This window comes from Phodopus roborovskii, unplaced genomic scaffold, assembly GCF_943737965.1.
Source record: "Phodopus roborovskii unplaced genomic scaffold, PHOROB, whole genome shotgun sequence".
Classification (NCBI taxonomy): domain Eukaryota; kingdom Metazoa; phylum Chordata; class Mammalia; order Rodentia; family Cricetidae; genus Phodopus; species Phodopus roborovskii.
In genome coordinates, this window is record NW_026125648.1 from 2525350 (window position 1) to 2544655 (window position 19306).

Genomic DNA, 19306 nt, shown 5'->3' on the forward strand with positions numbered 1-19306 from the left:
CCATTCTGAGTGTAATGCTTATTAGAACCAATCAGGGAAATATTTCTTATTAAATGAATGTTTGTTAAATGTTAATGGAATTGATGAAATTTATTCATTTCTAGTGGGCTTTTTTCTAATAGGATCAGAAAGTAACACTTGTCTGATAGGGTCTGATGTGGGGGGAGGTGTTAGAGGCCTTTCCTTTTACAAATTTCTTCAATAAACTGTACAGATCAAACAAAGCTTCAGAAAATTGATAGGCTCTTAATATTACTTAAATCATTTAATTATATAAACCAGGATATTAATTATCTCTGACATTGATCAAATTATTACTTGTTCCTATAGGAAAGCAAATAGCAACAGAGCTCATTCAGGTCAATATGTCTTGTAATAACAAAATGAACTCAGAGATTATGTTAATTCAATTGTGATGCTAACAAAGACTATAATATAGAAAAAAATAGGTTAATGGAAACAAAATCTAAGATCTTTATGCGTAGATGTGTTTGTTTTGAGTCTGGGTTCATGTATATGAATGTAGTGCCTGCTACAGCCAGAAGAGGTCATTGGGTTGCCCAGGGCTGGAGTTAAATGCAATGAGAGCTACCTGACATGGGTGGTGTGAACTTGGGTCCTGATCAAGCACAGTACCTGCTCTTAACCACTTAGCTCCAGCCCTGAAACTGACAGGTGTCACATACTAAAGTTTCTATGATAGAAAATTAACATATTAACATGTGAATTAACATTTCATTTAGGTTCTATATTTGAGGTAAATTTGTGTCTCACCATGATCTCACCATGTGTCTTAGTTTATCTCTATGGCCTCCAGTATAATTCCTCAGTTACACCAACTCCAATGGATTTCCTATATGGCTTTGTCTGGATTTGTGTCTGTTTTCATATTCTTTCATCGATTTTATTGAGCCCCCAAATCAGTCTGTTGGTATATTTACTAGAGTATGAAAAATTCTTTACTTTGGGGATCATGGCTTCAGCTTTATAGGTCTATTGACTACCTAAAGCAGAACTTTTTGTATTTTTCTCTGTTTATAGTTTTTAATTCACACTCTCCAATGGAGCTATGAATCCCCAAAAGCTCCCCTAAATGATCATAAGAAAAAACACCAAATCAATTGTCAGAAGATCTAGTTCAACAATAGTAGTAAGTCTCCATTTTGTAAGACTTTTTTACATCTATTCTCACTGTAATCTTTAAGGCAGAAATCATCTCCATTTTGAAGATAATACTGAGAGCTGCAGAAACAGCCAGTCACAAAACCTGGTCTCCATAGTACCCAAACTTTTTTGTGGTGTATGCTCAAACAATGAACCAATTAGAAGGTACTTTGGTCTTTTCACCATCACTGGGATTATTTGTAACACCTACCTTGTACTTTTCTTTGAATTAGCAGTGGCATGCATTCATTTTGTTTCATTCCTGTGTTCCTAACATACAGCTCCTAACACCACTCTGGGTTCCTAAGTGCTAAAAGTGAAAGGGTGCCTTAATACATAGCTCCTACAGCCTTTTGAATTTCCTGAGAGTCCAGAGAAACTTGTTTGAGTTATCAGATCTTGATGGGCTTCTGGAGCTTCAAGGTAAGTAGAGACTGTTCACCAGAATGGGCTGTGATCAAAATCTTGGAACATTGGGTTCCACCCTTCTAATACTCTGGTACTAGGTTGGAGGTTCAGTTAAGCTTACTCGTGAAGCCTCTACATAAAAATCTCTTAAGCTGCAGGGCTTGGCGGCCTTCCAAGTGTCTGAATACATCCACATGCCAGGAGAGTAACGCACCCTGACTCCATGGGAACAGAAGTTCCTGTGCACAAGACCCTTTTGTACCTCACCCTAGGTACCTCTTCAGTTAGTTGTGAATAATTACCTTTTGTAACAGCCTTTCCAATAAACTGGTAAATATAATTCAAATGTGTCCATGAATTCTGTGAGCCATCAAAGTAGCTTATTGAACCTAAGTAGGAAATTAGGAAAATTTCTAATTTGTATCCACTTCACAAGGAAGTGTGGATGACCTAAACACTGACTATGGACTATGAATGATACCTGATGTAGACAAATGGAGGGCAGTATTATGGGACCTCATGATATATGGGGTTGGGTCAGTATCAACTCTGGTAATGGCAGAATTGAATTCAGTTGTAGAGGACACAGTTGATGCCCGCAGCAAATTGCAGTGTTGTTGGGTGCGAAAATTTTGGCATCAAGATTTTTAAACGTACATATAATAGTGTCCCTTTTATTGGCATACCTTTAAAAAGTCTTTCCAGGAGCCCACATCATATTCTGTGTTCTTTGATTTTTAAACCATGCTTGTTGTTGTTGTTGTTGTTTTGTGACAGTTTCCTCTGTGTGGCCCTGCCTGTCCTGGAACTTGCTTTGTAGACCAGGCTGGCCTTGAACTCACAGAGATCTGCTTGCCTCTGCCTCCTGAGTGCTGGGATTAAAGGCATGCATAAAGACAAATGAGGTTACTAGCTGGTTTTTTTTTCTTTTGATACTTTTATGGTGCCTTGTAACTTACTTTCCAATATATATGCTTGATTTTGGTTTTTTATTTTGTTTGTTTGTTTGTTTGTTTTGCTTTTCACACAGGGTCTCTGCTATGTAGCCTTGGCTGGACTGGAACTGATTATGGAACCCAGGCTGACCTTGAACTTCTGGCAATTGCCCTACCTCTACTTTCTGAGTGCTGGAATCCAAGACATGCACCATGATACTTGGTCTGAAAACTAACTTTTGTTAGGACAACTTGTGTTTGTTTCATTGCAATTAGGTTGGTGCAGTTGAAAGAGCATTATTACACTTGGAACCTATCATCTCAGACCATTTTACCTTTTCCTCTGTGTCGGAAGCTGTCTTTGTGGGGCTGCAATCAGAACAAGCCGAGCGGCCCCAAATGGGGGTGTGTGGATGAGGGAAAGGCTAGTTATAGACAATAAAGAAAAGAGGGAGACACAGAATAAAAGCCAGGAGGGCAGATCAGTCAATACTGAAATGCCACGAGTTTATTTTTCAACACTCTTATATACTTTAACCAAAAATGGGAACACAGTATCATGTATACAGAACAGACTTTTCTTCCTCACTTATTCTAAGGGTTCAGTAACCATAACTTAGCTTCAACTTCTTGTTCCCTAGCCTTGAGGTCAGGAGTAGCCAGCCACACCTCAGATTCAGGTCTGTTGTTATTTAGAATAAGACAGCCAAACATTCCTACAGTAGCCACACCTTTGACCTTTAGGGCTTGTGACTTACTGAGGACAATTTTGAACTCTCTGTCCTTGTGCCAAGATGGAGTGCAGCCATCTTTATGGGCACCGACACCTCTGGAAACTGAGTGAGCATTTACAAGGACAGCATGTTTCTGCAAAGTAATTGCCCAATTCCTGACTCACACAAGAATATTCTCCATTTTCTAGCAGCTTCAGCCCTCTTACTGTCCAGAGTCACTGTGTGGGTGCTGGAGTTGAAAAAGATGGAGTACTATTAAACCAAGCAATTGCCTTCTTGGGAGTCCAACAGTACTCCTTTGCAAAAGACCATCCCAGCTGGGATTGTTGATGGTTTCCACACCACTCCTCCCCTAGCTTGAGTATCCAACTGCATTCTGCTATCCGGCAACACTATCTGTGCCCTATGGGGATGGGTAAATTCTATAGAGGCCAAGGAAGACTAGATTGGGGTCTCTATCTATGGAACTATGAGGAGGCCCTTATCCTGATAGGTAAGGCTTTCCAGTGTGGACAGCTGGAGGAGGATTGCCCACACCTGTAAGTAACCCCTCACCTGTGTTCTCTGTAAGCACAATAAATTCATTGGTCCCCAAAGGAAAGTTTGGGGGAATTGTGCCGACTTAGCCACTGGGACCTTAGAAGGCGTAGGCATGTATCATCTCATGGGAAGGAATTTTATCAACAGTGTACATAGTATTAAATGAATCCTAATGATTTATCATTATACCTAAAGATCAGTACAACACCAACCCTTACCAGAGAAGTGTTTTATTTTTTTGTTTTTTTGTTTTGCAGTTAGAGAGCCATAACTGGTCAATGTGCAGATAATAAGATACTGTAGAATACTCCTTAAATGCGATGTCTATATCACACTCCCTCTTCCCAGGGTTCAGGTATTGTAGAAGAGAAAGGCAGCAAGAAAGAGCCAGAGGCAGTGGGTGAGTACAAAGAAATGGTCTTTTCCAGACACAGAGCACCAGTTCCACATAGAAACTCAGGGTTGTGACAACATGTACTAGACCTGTGCAAGCTCATACTAGACGAAATTCTAGCATTGAGATAGGAGGAACAGCCAGCCAGGTTGGGGTGGCACAAAAAGCCAGGCAGTGGTGGTGGCACACACATTTTATCCCAGCAGAGGCAGGAGGATCTCTGTGAGTTTGAGGCCAGCCTGGTCTGCAGAGTGAGTTCCAGGACAGTCTGGACATGCCCACCCTCCCCAAAAAAGAGAGGGAAGGAATGTAATGTCCCACCCACAGCTAAGGAGATAGCAACTGCTAGCTGCCAGGAGAGTTGGTTTTCTTTAAGTGTGTGATCCTAGTAGGTTAACCATGCTCCAGTGGAGGGCCATACACCCAAGAGTATATGGGCAGCACAAATTATACTGAGTGCTCTTTTTTTTTTTTTAAGACACAAAGTTGAACGGGTCAGGGAGGGGATGGATATGGTATGGGAGGAGTTGGGGGAAGGGAGTGAATATGATCAAAACACATTGTATGAAGTTATCAAAAGAACCAATAAGAAATGAGAAAAATATAATACTAATTCAACACGATATCATCATATTCCCATTAGAATGTCTAACATCAAGCTGGGCTTGGTGGCTTCACCTGTAATAATAGCACACAAGGAGGCAGAGGAAGGTTGCTCATGACAAGGTCAAAGCTAGCCCTTCCAGGTCAACCAGGAGAAAGGAAGCATCTGCTACCCAAAGAAGTTGTTCCATTAACTTCATCATAGGCTTGCTGATAAATGATGGAACCATAGGATGAAATAATTTTCTGGCAGTCCTCTGTGTGACAAAAAAAGCATGGTAAAGCAACCCAAAGCTAGCTTGACATTTGTTTTTGACTATTGACTAACTACTGTATAGCACAGTAAATGATTTAGCACTCTCGCTTAATGAACATTTTGTCAAAAAAAATGTTGTCTAAGATTAATTGGAATATTTTATGATTAAATGGTGATAAAGCAAAAGATTAGCTGGGTGCTAATTTGAAAGCTGCTGTAACATATAAGCCCCCTTCCCTGCACCATTGAGAATTAATGGACAGAATGGTTATGTCACTGTCTTTCAGAGGCTCAGGATTTAACAAAAATATACATATAGGGCAGATTGTGGATGCACAATTGAGATGGAGACGAAATTGCCCTGTCCAGAGTGGCCTTAGAAGTAAACTGAGTGGACAGCAACCCTATTGATTGCGTTTGAAACACCCGAGGAGTCCTCCCTTTCCCCGATATTCCTCTTCTCTGGGTTGTCCAATACAGGAAATCCCAAAATCGTAGACTCTTTGGATTAAGGGTTATTCGTGTTTAAGAGTCTTAATTAACACATGAATACTGAGGCTATGGAGATGGCTCAGAAGCTAAAAACAATTGCTGCCAAGACTGATGGCCGGAGTTTGAACTATAGGCATCAGAGGAAAGGAAGAAAGCAGCAGCTTGCTTACTGTGTATGTCCTGACCTCCATATAGCATGCTGAACACACACTCAGAGAGGGGGATGAAGGGAGGGAGGGAGAGAATGATAAGCTGGAAATTGTTATAGTTCATATCTGTAATACTGATACTCAAAAGACTGAATCAGGGAGACTATCATAACTTCAAAGTCAGCCTGAGCAACACAGTGGGCCCCTTCCATGAACAACCAAGGTAAAAATTCTAACTCCGTGTGGTGGAACATACATGTAGTTGCAGCACCTCAGGAGGATGAAGCAGAAAGATCACTTGAGCCTAAAACGGGTAACACGATTCTGGGACAGAAGACAGGCCGATTAAGGTTTATTCGGGGAGAATTCACTTACACAAGAAACAGACGACTGCTGCCAGTTCCCGCTCCAAGGAGGTCCTCCGATCTTTTCCAGTCTCCTACCTGGAAGTAAGAGGGAGCATCTGGGTCAGGACCTAGCCCTAGACTCCACCGGTCATGCCCACGCCTGTTCCCCAACGGGTGCGATCAGTACAACAGGTGTGGGTGGGGTGGATATCTCACTACACAAGCCCATGAATTTGAGACCCCACAAAAGAAGAAAACATGAGAGTGAGTGGCAGCGGGGGGGGGGGGGGACGAGAAGGAACATACTTTACAGTTTCCTTAGCTATTGACTTCTGAAAACAACTGTACCATCTTAAAATGGATAATTATGGGCCTTCAAAGACTCACCCTAAGTGGTCTAATTATATGTATGATATAATTCTGACATCTTAGTGTCTTACAGACTTATGAAGGCATCAAAATTGTCATCCAGACAATCTCAGTAATTAAACTGTGGATATATACTTGTTTACTCTGACAAAGTAAGTATTGTACACATGAAATATACTTGTCCATAACCTGTGCTTAATAAGCACACTGTTTCCTCCAAGAGATTAAACTGTTTGGGTATCAGTGCTACAAACGTATTCTACTAGATCAGAGTCTAAATTTTTCTTTAGAAGTAGTTGTTGTATAGTTCTGTGTCATAGTATTAATTATTGCATGCTCTGAGTGTAGAAGCCTCTTAAAGATTGATAGCTATCTAATACTAGTAAATGTATACTCCATTACTTAACTTTCAAGTTTGCCTCTTGTTTCTGTAAAGCCTTATAGCTGACTCTTGGGTTTTACTTGATAGCTGTATTTCTGTAGCGCTTTAACTGTCTTCTAACCCTCTCTATACAAAGGATCATAAAGGGCACATTTGAGATGCTAGGATATTACCTCCAGGACAAGCAGAATGGATGTCTGGTATGCCTGACCTAAGTCACTTCTTCTATACCCCAGGTTCTTAAATTGGGCTTTGAGGGTTTATTGGCACCAACTCCTTGACATCTGTCATTTACTCCCCCAGTGTGGGATCAAATCAGGCCAAACAGGACAAATCACTCACTGAAATCGTGGGACTATGGAGATCAAACCAGCAGTTGGTTAATTAGCAGTGTCTTCCGAGAATTTTGTTCAGAGACAATAACAGAAATTGTGAGAACTAAAGAAAAGTCTCAACAGGCATGGCAGCACTTGACTGTAATCCTGGAACTTAGAAAGCTGAACTAGGACAACCATAAATTTTAGGTCAACTTATGATGAGGCCCTATCTCAAACCAACAAGATGGAGTTGCTAATGCCAGCCCTTTCAAAAATAACCAAAAGTAAATGGTTATGAAAAATGCTTTTTATGTATGGATACCTAGCATAAACTAAATGTGTTCTAACCTTGATCTCTACTCACATTCAGTTTATTTTGTTTCAGACACAGACATCTTCCATCTCAAGGTTGATATGTCAAGGCAGACAGTGGGGAATTATAACCACCTAACAGAAATGAAATTATTCTTAGATACACATGTGTCTCTCAATCTGACTATCAGACTATTGAAGCAATGGACACCAAAGAAATGGGAATTTTCCAAGGAAGCTGATGCTGTAGGAAAGAAGGAAATGTGTCCAGCCAGAAGGAGATTATGACTCCCAGAAAGAGATTTCACACAGTTCTAACAATAAAGCAGACCACCTTACAGGATGGGACAGAAGTCCAATGGAGCCAGTAGTAGATAAGACCACACACTGATAGAGAATGCTTAAATGTGTGTGTATGTACATTTAAGATGTGAGTTTGTGGGGGCAGCATTCCTTTAAATTTTCATTTCACTTCAGGACCCCAAAGACAAACTTGAGAAATTCCACTACTATATAATTCATTTTGCTGATTTCAGTGAGTTTCCAAGTCACCAAAATCATTTTGAGTCAGTTTTGTCACACAGCACAATAGCCATTCAAATCCCCCCAGAACAAAGTCATCCACAAATTTATTCACTGTGCCTTCTTTGCTGACATTTAAGTTAACTGTCAATATTTGGGTTCATGGATTCTGTAAGTCTATTAAAACTCTATGTGATATCCTGAGCTACAGATTCAATGCAATGCCCATCAAAATCCCAGCACAATTCTTCACAGAACTTGAAAGAACAATACTCAACTTTGTATGAAAAACAACAGACCCAGGATCGCCAAAACAACCCTGTAGATAAAGGAACTTCAGGAGGCATCACCATCCCCGACTTCAAGCTGTATTATAGAGCTATAGTCCTGAAAACAGCTTGGTATTGGTGCAAAAATTAGACAGGAAAACCAATGGAATCTAATTGAAAACCCTGATATTAATCCACACACCTACGAACACCTGATTGTTGACAAAGAAGCTAAAAATATACAATGAAAAAAAGAAAGCATCTTCAACAAACAGTGCTGGCATAACTGGATGCTGACTTTTAGAAGACTGCAGATAGATCCTTATCTATTGCCACACACAAAACTTAAGTCCAAATGGACCAAAGACCTCAACATAAAACCAGCCACACTGTTCCTCTTAGAAGAGGTATAGTTCCTCAGGAAAATGGGAACCAGTAGATCCAGCAATTCCAAACTTAGGCATATACCCAAAAATGTGCATTCATACAAGGACATCTGTTCAACTATGTTCATAGCAGCATTATTTGTAATAACCAGAACCTGGAAGTGACCTAAATGCCCCTCAACTGACGAATGGATGAAGAAAATGTGGTACATGTACACAATGGAGCACTTATTCAGCAGAAAAAATAACAATGGAAACTTGAAATTCACAGGCAAATTGATGGAACAAAAAGAAACTATCCTGAGTACGGTAACCCAGTCACAAAAAGACAAACATGATATGTACTCACTCATATATGGGTTTTAGACATAGAGCAAAGGATTTCCAGCCTACAATTACACTGCCAGAAAAGCTAGGAAACGAGGACTCTAGGAGAGACATACATGGGCCCCTGGAGAAGGGGAAAGGGACAAGATCTCCCAAGCAAATTGGGAGCATGGGGGAGGAGAGAGGGAGATAGGAGAAAGGAAGAAGAGGAGGGCAGGCGAGGGCATGAGTGGGGCAGGAAAATTGAGTCAGGGAACGATTAGAGGAGAGCAAGAAAAGAGATACCATATTAGAGCGAGCCATTATGAGAAATCTGGCATTAGAGAAATGTCCAGAGAGCTACAAGAATGATCCCAACGAACAAATCTAAGCAATAGTGGAGAAACTACCTTAAATGCCCTTCCCCGATAATAAGATTGATGACTACCTTGTATGCGATCCTAGAGCCTTCATCTAGTAGCTGATGGAAGCAGAAGCAGACACCCACAGCTAAGCACTGAGCTGAACTCCTGGAATCCAGTTGCAAAGAGGGAGGAGTGATGAGCAAAGGGGTCATCAAGACCAGGCTGGGGAAACCTATAGTAACATATGACCTTAACAAGGGGGAGCTCATGGACCCCAGACTGATAGCTGGAAATCTATCATAGACCAGAGACCCCCTGAATGTGGGTGTTAGTTAGGAGGACTGGGCAGTCTATGGGGCCTCTAGTAAAGGATCAGTATTTATCCCTAGTATATGAATGGACTTTGGGAGGCCATTCCACATAGAAGGATACTGTCTCAGCCAGGATGCTTGGGGGAGGGCCTAGGCCCTATTGCAAATGATGTGACAGACTTTGAAGACTCCTCATAGAATGCCGCACCCTCTCTGGGGAGCAGAAAGGGAATGGGATGGTGGTTAGTAGGGGGACAGGGAAGGAGGGGAGGGCAAGGGATTGACTTGTAAAACAAGCCTGTTGCAAATTTAAATAGACAAAACAAACAAATGGGAGAGACCATATTAGAACTGGGAAACAGGTTATAAGAACCAGAAGATGGAGAAGATTGGAGTGAAATAGTGTTCTCTGGATAGAAGACCACTGCATTTATGAACATTCATCAGCTAAGGCTTACCTGCACAAGACTTGTGCAAGCACAATTCTGAAATCATTCAACATTCTAGCTTAAAGAGGAAATGGGTTCATGAGCCCCAAACCTTAACTGAATAGCTGGTGACAATTAATGGCTTCTGGGGGAGGGACAGTTTTAAGGATGTGGCCTCTGTTGACCATACTCCAGTAGATGGCCCTACACCCAGGAGTATATAGGCAGCACAAATTGGACTTAGTGGTTTTTTGTTTTGTTTTGAGACAGGGTTTCTTTTCGTAAAAGCCCTAGCTGTCCTAGAACTAGCTCTGTAGAGCAGGCTGGCCTTGAACTCACAGAGATCTTCCTGCCTCTGCTTCCCAAGTGCTGGGATTAAAGGTGTGTGCACCCACTGCCTGGCATGGGTTATTTTTTAAAGAGACATTAAGTTAGGATGAGAGGGGAGATGAGGGTGGATCTGAGAAGCATTTGGGGGGACAAATAGGGAGTGAACATTATCAAAATAAATTTCATATTCTATGAAATACCAAAATAATAAAAATACGTTATTAAAAACATAAATCAACTATGTGACATCTTATGTGTCACATAGATGTGTATTTTTCAAAGGCTAGGAGTCCATAGTCTTCAGCAGACTCACAATGTGATCTGTGATCTCAAAAATGTGAGAAAAAAATCAACTATTCTTCATTATTCAAATGGCATAATCTAGTATACACAGGTGTATTTAAAACCACCAACAGTAACAGCCTTCCTAGTCAACATTGATCCATTAGAAGTTTGGGCCAGGACCAAGGCCCTCTCCCATCCATTAAGGCTGAGCATGGCATCCACTAAAGGCAATGAGGCTCCAGCTCATCAGGGTTATATTATGGTCCTACTGCCAGGGGCCCCTCAGCTAGTCCAAGTTTCACAACTATCTCCCACCTAGTTCAGTCCCCTGGAGTCTCCACAGCTGTTGGTCTAGAGTTCATGAGTTTCCACTAGCTTGGTTCAGCTGTCTCTAGATTTCTCCATCATGATCTTGACTCCCTTGCTCATGCATTCCCTCCTCCCTCTCTTTGATTGGATTCCCAGAGCTAAGCCTGGTGGTTGGTGTAGACTCTGTGTCTGGTTCCAATAATTACTGGATGTGGGCTCTATGATGATATTTGGGTTGTTCACCAATCTGATTACAGGGGAAAGCCAGTTCTCGGCCCTGTCCACTATTGCTAGGAGTCTTAACTGGGGTCATCCTTGTGAATTCCTGGGAATTTCTCTAGTGCACGGTTCCTCAATAACCCCTTAATTGCTCCCTCTATCAAGGTATCTCTTCCCTTGCTCTTTATTTGGGGGTAGGGGGTCGAGATAGGGTTTCTTTGTGGCTTTGGAGCCTGTCCTGGAACTAGCTCTGTAAACCAGGATGGACTTGAACTCACAGAGATCCTCCTGCCTCTACATCCAGACTGCTGGGACTAAAGGCATGCTCCACCTACGCCTGGAGGATGTATTTTTTTTTTCTAGTTCCATCTATTTGCCTACAGATTTCATGATGCTGTTGTTTCTCATAGCTGATTAATACTCCATTATGTAAATGTACCACATTTTCTCTATCCTTGGGTTGGGGAGCATCTAGGTTGTTTCCAGGTTCTGGCTATTATGAATAATGCTGCTATGAATCCAGACTTGATTGACTCCTCATAGGATCCCCTTACCCATGAGGAGGATTAGACTGGGGTGGGCTGGGGGGAGGTGAGGAATGGGAGGGAGAACTGTTTGGAATGTAATGAAATTAAAAAATAAATTATTTAAAAAAGAGGTTTAGTCCTATAGTTACTATTACAGGTCTATCTCTTTTCCCACGATTTACCTCATCATAGAAATGGGCAAGAAAAATAAATTTCAGCTACTTAGCCATTTTTGTTATTTTGGCATTTAGTTTACAATATCTAAAATTAGGGTCATTCTCAGGACCTTCAGCAGTTTTCTTCCTATACCCATCAGGCACTATATATGGTAGCATTATATTGTATTTCACCTGTCAATGGAAAAATTGGTGCTTCAAAACTCCCCAAGAGTAGCTACTAACGGACACATCAAAGAAAATACACAAGTAAAAGCTTGCTATCTCTTTTCATGACCAGGTACAAGTAATAGACATTAGTTCATTTCTCCTTAAACTGTCTGTACAGTCTACCCCAATGGATAAATGGGCATTATCTATATATAGAGAGAAGGGGTTTTAGTTAAGAGGATCCTTTACATAAAGTCCTAGATGTGACAGAGACCCACTGAAAAGTATTTAGTTGAGAAGAAAGTCAGATATTAAAGTATGTACTCTATGATACCATTCATATAAAGGTCAGGGAAAAGAAAAGCTAATTTTTAGAGAAGCAAAACAGATCAGTGGTCATCTAGGCCTGGGACCCAGTGGAATTATAAAAAGGGACACGAGAAAATATTTTAGGCTGGTAGAAATGTTCTACCTACATAGATATGGTGGTTTCATGGGTGTGTACAACTGTCAAAACTCATCAAATTATACATTTAAAATGGGTACAGCTTATAGTACATAAATTACATGGCAATAGTTATTAAAAAGAATTTATCTTAGTAGTCACTAAATGAGATTTTATTGAGCATTATTTATTGAGCCTTAAAATAATATTTTAGCTGTGATTGATTACACAAGTACAAAAAAAGTAAATCTACCTGTAAATTTCTTCAGAGTGGGGTGTCTGTGAAATATGATCATAAAAAAAGCTTTCTTATTGATGCATTCGTTTATTGGTTATCATTTACACAAGAGTGATGTTTCTATGAATATGGACTACAGAAACTGCAAACATTGTTTAAATGGCCAGCTTAGATTATCTAGCCTACTGCTAAAACAGATAGCATCAGACAGTGATACCATAATAGCTTATTTAAAGATATATTCCAAACTGCCTCCAATACCAACACTTTATGTTCACCAAGAAAAAAGTTTATTCTAAATTATTTGCCTGTATACCATTTGGCAGTGAATAATAAGTTATAAAAATATTGCTATGCTCAAGTTTTAGACAATGAATTGGTATATTAAATATTTAATATGATAAATTGTAAGACTTAGTTTTAGATTGTATCACCAACTGATACATATCCTCTTATTTGGGGAAAATGGTATTTTCTAATTTATGAACCAATGGTGTCAAATTATTTCCTTAGTGGTAAATATAAAAATGAATGGGGAAGACAACTAACCCTAAAATATTCCATCAAATTAACTCGACCCTATCATGTGTACATGTGAACCATCAAAAAAAGTGACTACAAAATATAGAAAATGCTTTTGCAAATACTCTAAATTAGAAACGAGCCGCTCATCTTGACCTTATCATTTGTTATGTTTACATGTTAGTACAGTTTTAAATAATCTATACTACAAACAAAGAATCCTTTGCATTTCGTTGGTGTTACCTTGATTTATTTTGGATTAATGGTGAGTATAAGCAGGCTGTTAGATGAGGGCTGTCCATAATGGAAGGACAAGCTGGGGGCTGGTTAAGTCCACCAAATCTTAAAGGCCAGGAATGGGTTCCTAAGTGAGAACTGCCATGCCTATCTATGCTTATGCCTTAACTTTATCATTTTCCTCCTCATTCAGAGGCTCAACTATGATTCCAGATGGAAGCTCGAGCTCAGGCTCGAACTCAGGCTCTGTCTCCGTCTCCGGCTCCAGCTCCAGCTCCAGCTCCGGCTCCAGATGAATCTCCATCTCAGGTACTGGCATAGGCTCTGGTTCAGGGTCAGGCTGGGTGGCTGTTTTAAGCTGGGGGTTAGGCTCATATTCTTGCCCTAAGATGGCAATAGTAGGTTTGGTGGTGTGGGTAACACGGATGGAAGATGACAGAGTTGCTCCTAGCTGGATATCTTCAGAAGGGATTGCTTCATTGTCTCGGGAATGGCTGGCCTTTGTCATTGGTCTATAAGAATCACCAGAAAAACATTAGGGAACTTCAAACTTGGAAATTTCACATGAAGCCATACACTGGTAGCTTTAGTGACAAATAGGCCCTCCTAATGCTGTGACCCTATATTACAGTGCCTCGTGTTGTAATGACCCACAACCATAGTTATTTTCCTTGATACTTCATAACTGTAATTTTGCTACTGTTATAAATCATACTGTAAATGTCTGATATTCAACTCTCAAAGAGGTCACAACCCACAGGTTGAGAACTAGTTTAGGCTATCTGCTCATCCTGATATTTTGACTTGATGTTAGACCACAGGTGTCCATTTTGGAGTTTAGAAAGATTAGATTTCAATAACATGAACATCCAAGAAAGACACACCAGCATTTAAAAGGTAGAAAACTGATATGAAGAAAGACTGTGGGAAGCTAATAATGTATTTGAGGGTCAAATCTATGATTCAGTTGCATTCATGTCTCCAACTCCTTAGGACAACACTTGGCTCCTAATTGGTAATATAAAGCATATTTGTGGAACCAATTAGATTAAATTAATTAAATCATTTAAATTCAATTAAATCCATGGAAGGACACACCAATTGGTTATCCAATACCAATGATCCGTCATGAGAACTTGCACACAGGTAACATTATACATACAGAGCAGGTTGTATTTAGGAATACATACATATATACCTATACATGTATGCAATATGTATGTATATACCTATACATATATGCACACAATAATAATTAATGAAAAAAGAGGTTGTGAATTTGAAAAAGAGCAGGGAGAAGTATATCTTAGGGAAGAAATGGAAGGAGAAAATGTTATAATTATAATCTCAAAAAATAAAAATAAATTTCAAAAGAAGAGAGAAGGGTGAGCAAGTGGATGAGCATCACCTAAGCTGCAGAAGAAATTGCAGTGTAGCTAATAGCATAGGCCATGGGCCAACCAAATTCTGATTTCCCTGGGCCTTATGTACTTTTGCCCTTCTAGGTCTCCTGTTTAATTAAAACATCCACAATTATGCTTGTGATTGTGTTGGTATAAAGATAAATACGTTAGTATCATATCTTAAAACATTTTTCTTTTGACCTAAAAGAGCCTTTGTGATGATTAAATTAGTTGATGAAAGTACTTAGAACAGAGCCCATCACCCAGGGCTCAATAAATAGGCATTGTCATGCTTTGGGTAAAAGCAATGAGAGCAAACAGAATGTTAACCTTGATATGTTATTCTCAAAGGAGTGATTAGTACTGCAAGTTATTTCCAGAGGAGTGCTTGTATTCATGTAAAGACAGCAATGGGGATGTGGATGTAGGTCGATGAAGGCTTACTCAAGTTCCGTGCTGGGGTTTAAATCCCTCTTCCTTTGCTTTGCTTTAACTTTGTTCCTTGCGAAGTACACCACAGAGACGATGACAGCAGCACCTATCAGGGCACCAATGAAGGCACCAATAATGACCCCAACTTCTGGATCTGGAGGACACAGGTAGATAGTTGGTAAATAAGAACACATTTTCTTTCCATATATGTGCATTTGAGACTTGTAAAAGCCATCTGGAAGATTCCCAAAGCAAGAAAGTGACAGGCATAGATGGAGGGAATAGAAACCCCAAGAATTCTGCTAGCTAGGTTCCTGATGGATGAGAAGTGTGAGGCCCTTGGCTGTGTAGCTTAACATTGACATGTATACAAGTGAAGAAAAATATGACCATGGGCAAGTTTGTTTCTAAAGCAGTATTTAGGGAAGAATTCTTTCAGTGTGCCTTTATGTGGTCAGAGACATGTCATGGCAATCTGTTAACTAGAAACATGCTCTGTTATAGGCAGGGACAATTCATCAGCTTTCCTAGGGCCTAAGTTAAATAAAGAAGCTTCTCCCCACACTCCTCACTCATGAAGGAACTGCCTGCATTCTAGCCACTGGGAAAGGATATGGCCATTTGGATAAACAGGCATCTGGTTTACTATATCAGTCTATGGGAAAATTGAATGAGTGTGAGACAATCCAGCTCAACAGCAAACCTCCTAGCCCGGCATTCTCCTCCCTGACAGAACATGTCTGTGTCATAAGCCAGTCCATACCCATTTATTTACCCTTAAACAAGGATCAACAGTTTACACTTTGAAATAAGAAACTAAGTTTGCTGGCTTTTTGGAGCCCACTCCCTATAGTAGGATATCTTGCTCAGCCTTGATACTGGGCGCCTCAACTTGGTATGCTTGACTTTGTTGACTCCCCAAGGACAGCCTTACCCCCTCTGAGGAGTGGATGAGGGGGGAAGGAAGGATGGGAGGAAAGGAGGCAGAAGGAACTGGGGTTAGTATATAAAATGAAAAATAAATTTTTAAATAAAAAAATAATACACATTGCTTGATTCTATTTAAAACAAAAGGAACTAAGTTGGCATAATAAGTCCTCCACCTTCTTATGACCGAAGGAATCTATGTAGCTCTGGGAACAGGAATGCACGTTTGTGATCCTAGAACTCAAAAGATGGACGCAGAAAAATCATGAGTTTGAGGCCAGCCTGGACTACATACATGAAAAGACCTTGTCTCAAAAAACTCTCAATGGGACAGCCCAGATATAGCTCACCGAGGCTTGGGGAATACTGCAGAAGAAGGGATGGAATAAGAGCCAGAGGGTGGGGGGATGGGCAGCAAAGGATGTCTTCTGGGTAGACAAGTTGCTACACTCATGAACTCGCCACAGCTGTGGTTGTCAGCACAAGATAGGGCCCTTTAACCCCTCTCCAAGGGACTACTAGCAATCAATAGCTGTCGGAGGAGGGGATGTCATTTTTCTTCAGTGGTGTATTCACTAATGAACTGACCTTGCGCCAGTAAATATTCTCCCACCAATGCTTAGGCAAGAAACTGTAATTACACAAGAAGAAGACAGGAAAGGAGGAAGGGACTGGTTGAGCAAATGAGTTGTGCTGGGAGAAAGGCTGGTGAGGGGGGGTGGGGGAGTGAAAAGGACTAAAACTCCTTATACACATGTATGAAACTGTAAATCAATAAAATTAAACGAAACAAAAAGGGAACACATGAATAAATGTAACAATGAAATAATTCTAAACTTTTAACCAAACAGCATTCTCTTGATCCACGCCAACCACCAAATTTGCTCCTGCCTTTATATTTCTATTATGCTTGATCTTAGGTGTCCCTTTCCCCAGCGTTCATTATTCCCTTCTGAATTTCTAAGCACTCCTCATCTCCCACCACATTCTCCTAATACAACTATAGTGCTATTTTAATTAAATATTAAATGAGTGAAAATTAAATATTGTTTACAACTCAGGCACACCCCTACTATGAGACTCTGTTATACAGCATTTTAAAGTGTTCTCCCTAAGGTTATTAACTGCCTCATTTGGGGGTTTGTTTGGTTTTAACTACCTTCACACTAATTTCGATATAGGGAGGAGATAATAAATGCCTTCAATAGACGCAAACACAATGGCTCTCTTTATTATGGTTCCATCTCCCAGTGCTATTTCCTGTGGCTCTCCTCTTCTTTCGCCATGAACCAATTGTCTTTCAACAGCTGGTTGTCTGCTTTTGTTCCCTCATCCAACATCTCCGTTTTACAGAAACAACAGCCTTTGCTAGTACCTTCAAGTGTCAGCTCAAATAGTACTTGGTCAGCACAGCTGCTCCAGATCTGTAATCATAAGGGTTCCTCTTTTGGTGCCAATACACCCTGTGCAGACCTCTATTATAGCGCTTAGCACATAGAGTCTTTGTTCGACCTTCTAGCTGAATGGTGAGCTGCTTGAGTGAAAGATATATTTTTTCTTGAGTTCTGTCTCTGCATCACTTATGAGGATCCATAGTGGGTATCCAATAGGGGATTTAGGAAGAAAAGGAGAGTAGGGGGCCAAAAAAGAGAAAGGAGTCAAAAAGGAAGAGGAGAGGAGAGGAGGGAAGGCGATCCAGTGAAAACGATAGAAACAGCTGGAAAGAAGACTCAAGTACTAATTTTACGTGACCGAACATCCTTAGTGTGAGTCTATCTCTAGAAGGGCAGACATTTGAGTGAGAAGTTAAGAAAGACAACAGAGATGGCCATAGGAAAAAGCTGAAAGTGATGAGAATGGGGGACAGATAAGGCTCTAAATGTTGCCAAGTGGTCCCTAAGAGGTTTGGCAAGACATCCCTCATGAGGGCTTTTCCCAGGATTGGCCTAATCTGTCAATTCCAAGGCTCTTAAGTATGAATATCAGAGAGCATTTATCTTTTAACAGGAAGACTGAGATTTAGAGGCATCCCAGCTATACAAATTAGTAACTGGATGAACTCGGGCAAGTCATTTACCTCTGTGAACTTCAGTGACCCCTTTAGGAAAATAAGACTAACAATGTATTTATTCTGCCTCCATAAATAGGGTGGGTGGTAGGGATGATCAAGTGAGATGTTGCTCATGTAGCACCTGGCCAAGTGTCTGGGAAATAATATAAGACTAATAGTAATAATAGTAATCATTTGGTATTGTGACTGTAGATGATACTGCCTGGTTGGGCTCCAAACTTTCATTTTTATTTACTATTAGAACATGGATGTTGAATTATGTGCATAAATATGTTTCCTGAATGTATACATGTAACTTAAACCATATCTGCATTCCAGTTAGATTTTCTCGTTCCACTCGCATTCTTCTACTGGTCCCAATTTTTTTTCCCTAACAGCCCCCTTCTACTTTCACGTCTTCTTAAAAATTCTGTCTATGAAAGAAAATTTGTGAAATCTGTCTTTCTGGATCTGGCTTATTTCACTCAATATGGAATTTCTCACTTCCATTTTCCTACAAACAACATAATGCTACTGAACTGGAGTGTTTATTTATGGCTGAAGAAAATTCTACATTATCTATTCATAGGGTGATGACAATCTATGACTCTGTAACTTGGGTGTTCTAACACTGGAAAATAAAAACAAAGCTTATCAAACTATCTCTGTGGTGTGCTGACTTGAATTCTTTTAGTCATAGATGCATAAGTGACACAGCTGGATCATACAGTAATTCTATTTTTAGTTTTTGGAGGAACCTTCATACTGACTTCCATCGTCAATTGCTCTAGTTCACATTCCTACCATCAGCATATGAGGGTTCCCTTTTCCTGCATGTCCTTGCCCACATTTGTTGTTTGACTTCTTGATGGAAGCTCACCACAATCCTGACAACATTTTCAAGATGGTGAAAAAAAAAAAAAAAACACTAACATTTTTTTCATACACTTGTTGTCTATTTGCAATTCTTCTGAGACTTGTCTGTACAAAACATCTGCCTATATGATTAGCTTATGGGTGTTTAATTTTTTTTAGTCATTTCTGTATTGTGAGTGTCAATCCTCTGT

The 19306-nt window shown here is 40.2% G+C and overlaps 1 protein-coding gene across 3 annotated transcripts in view; it reads right to left on the bottom strand.

Annotated features, from left to right (window-relative positions):
* Positions 1-13572: 13572 nt before the first annotated feature.
* Vsig1 (V-set and immunoglobulin domain containing 1) overlaps positions 13573-19306 on the bottom strand; it is an 84144-nt gene continuing 78410 nt past the window's right edge. For all 3 annotated transcript variants that reach the window (XM_051178018.1, XM_051178017.1, XM_051178019.1), the window contains 2 exons: positions 15275-15416; positions 13573-13939 (listed from right to left, as the gene is read on the bottom strand). In XM_051178018.1, coding sequence (XP_051033975.1) covers positions 13585-13939; positions 15275-15416 — 497 coding nt within the window. In that variant the 3' untranslated portion in view covers positions 13573-13584. The remainder of the gene's footprint in view (positions 13940-15274; positions 15417-19306) is intronic.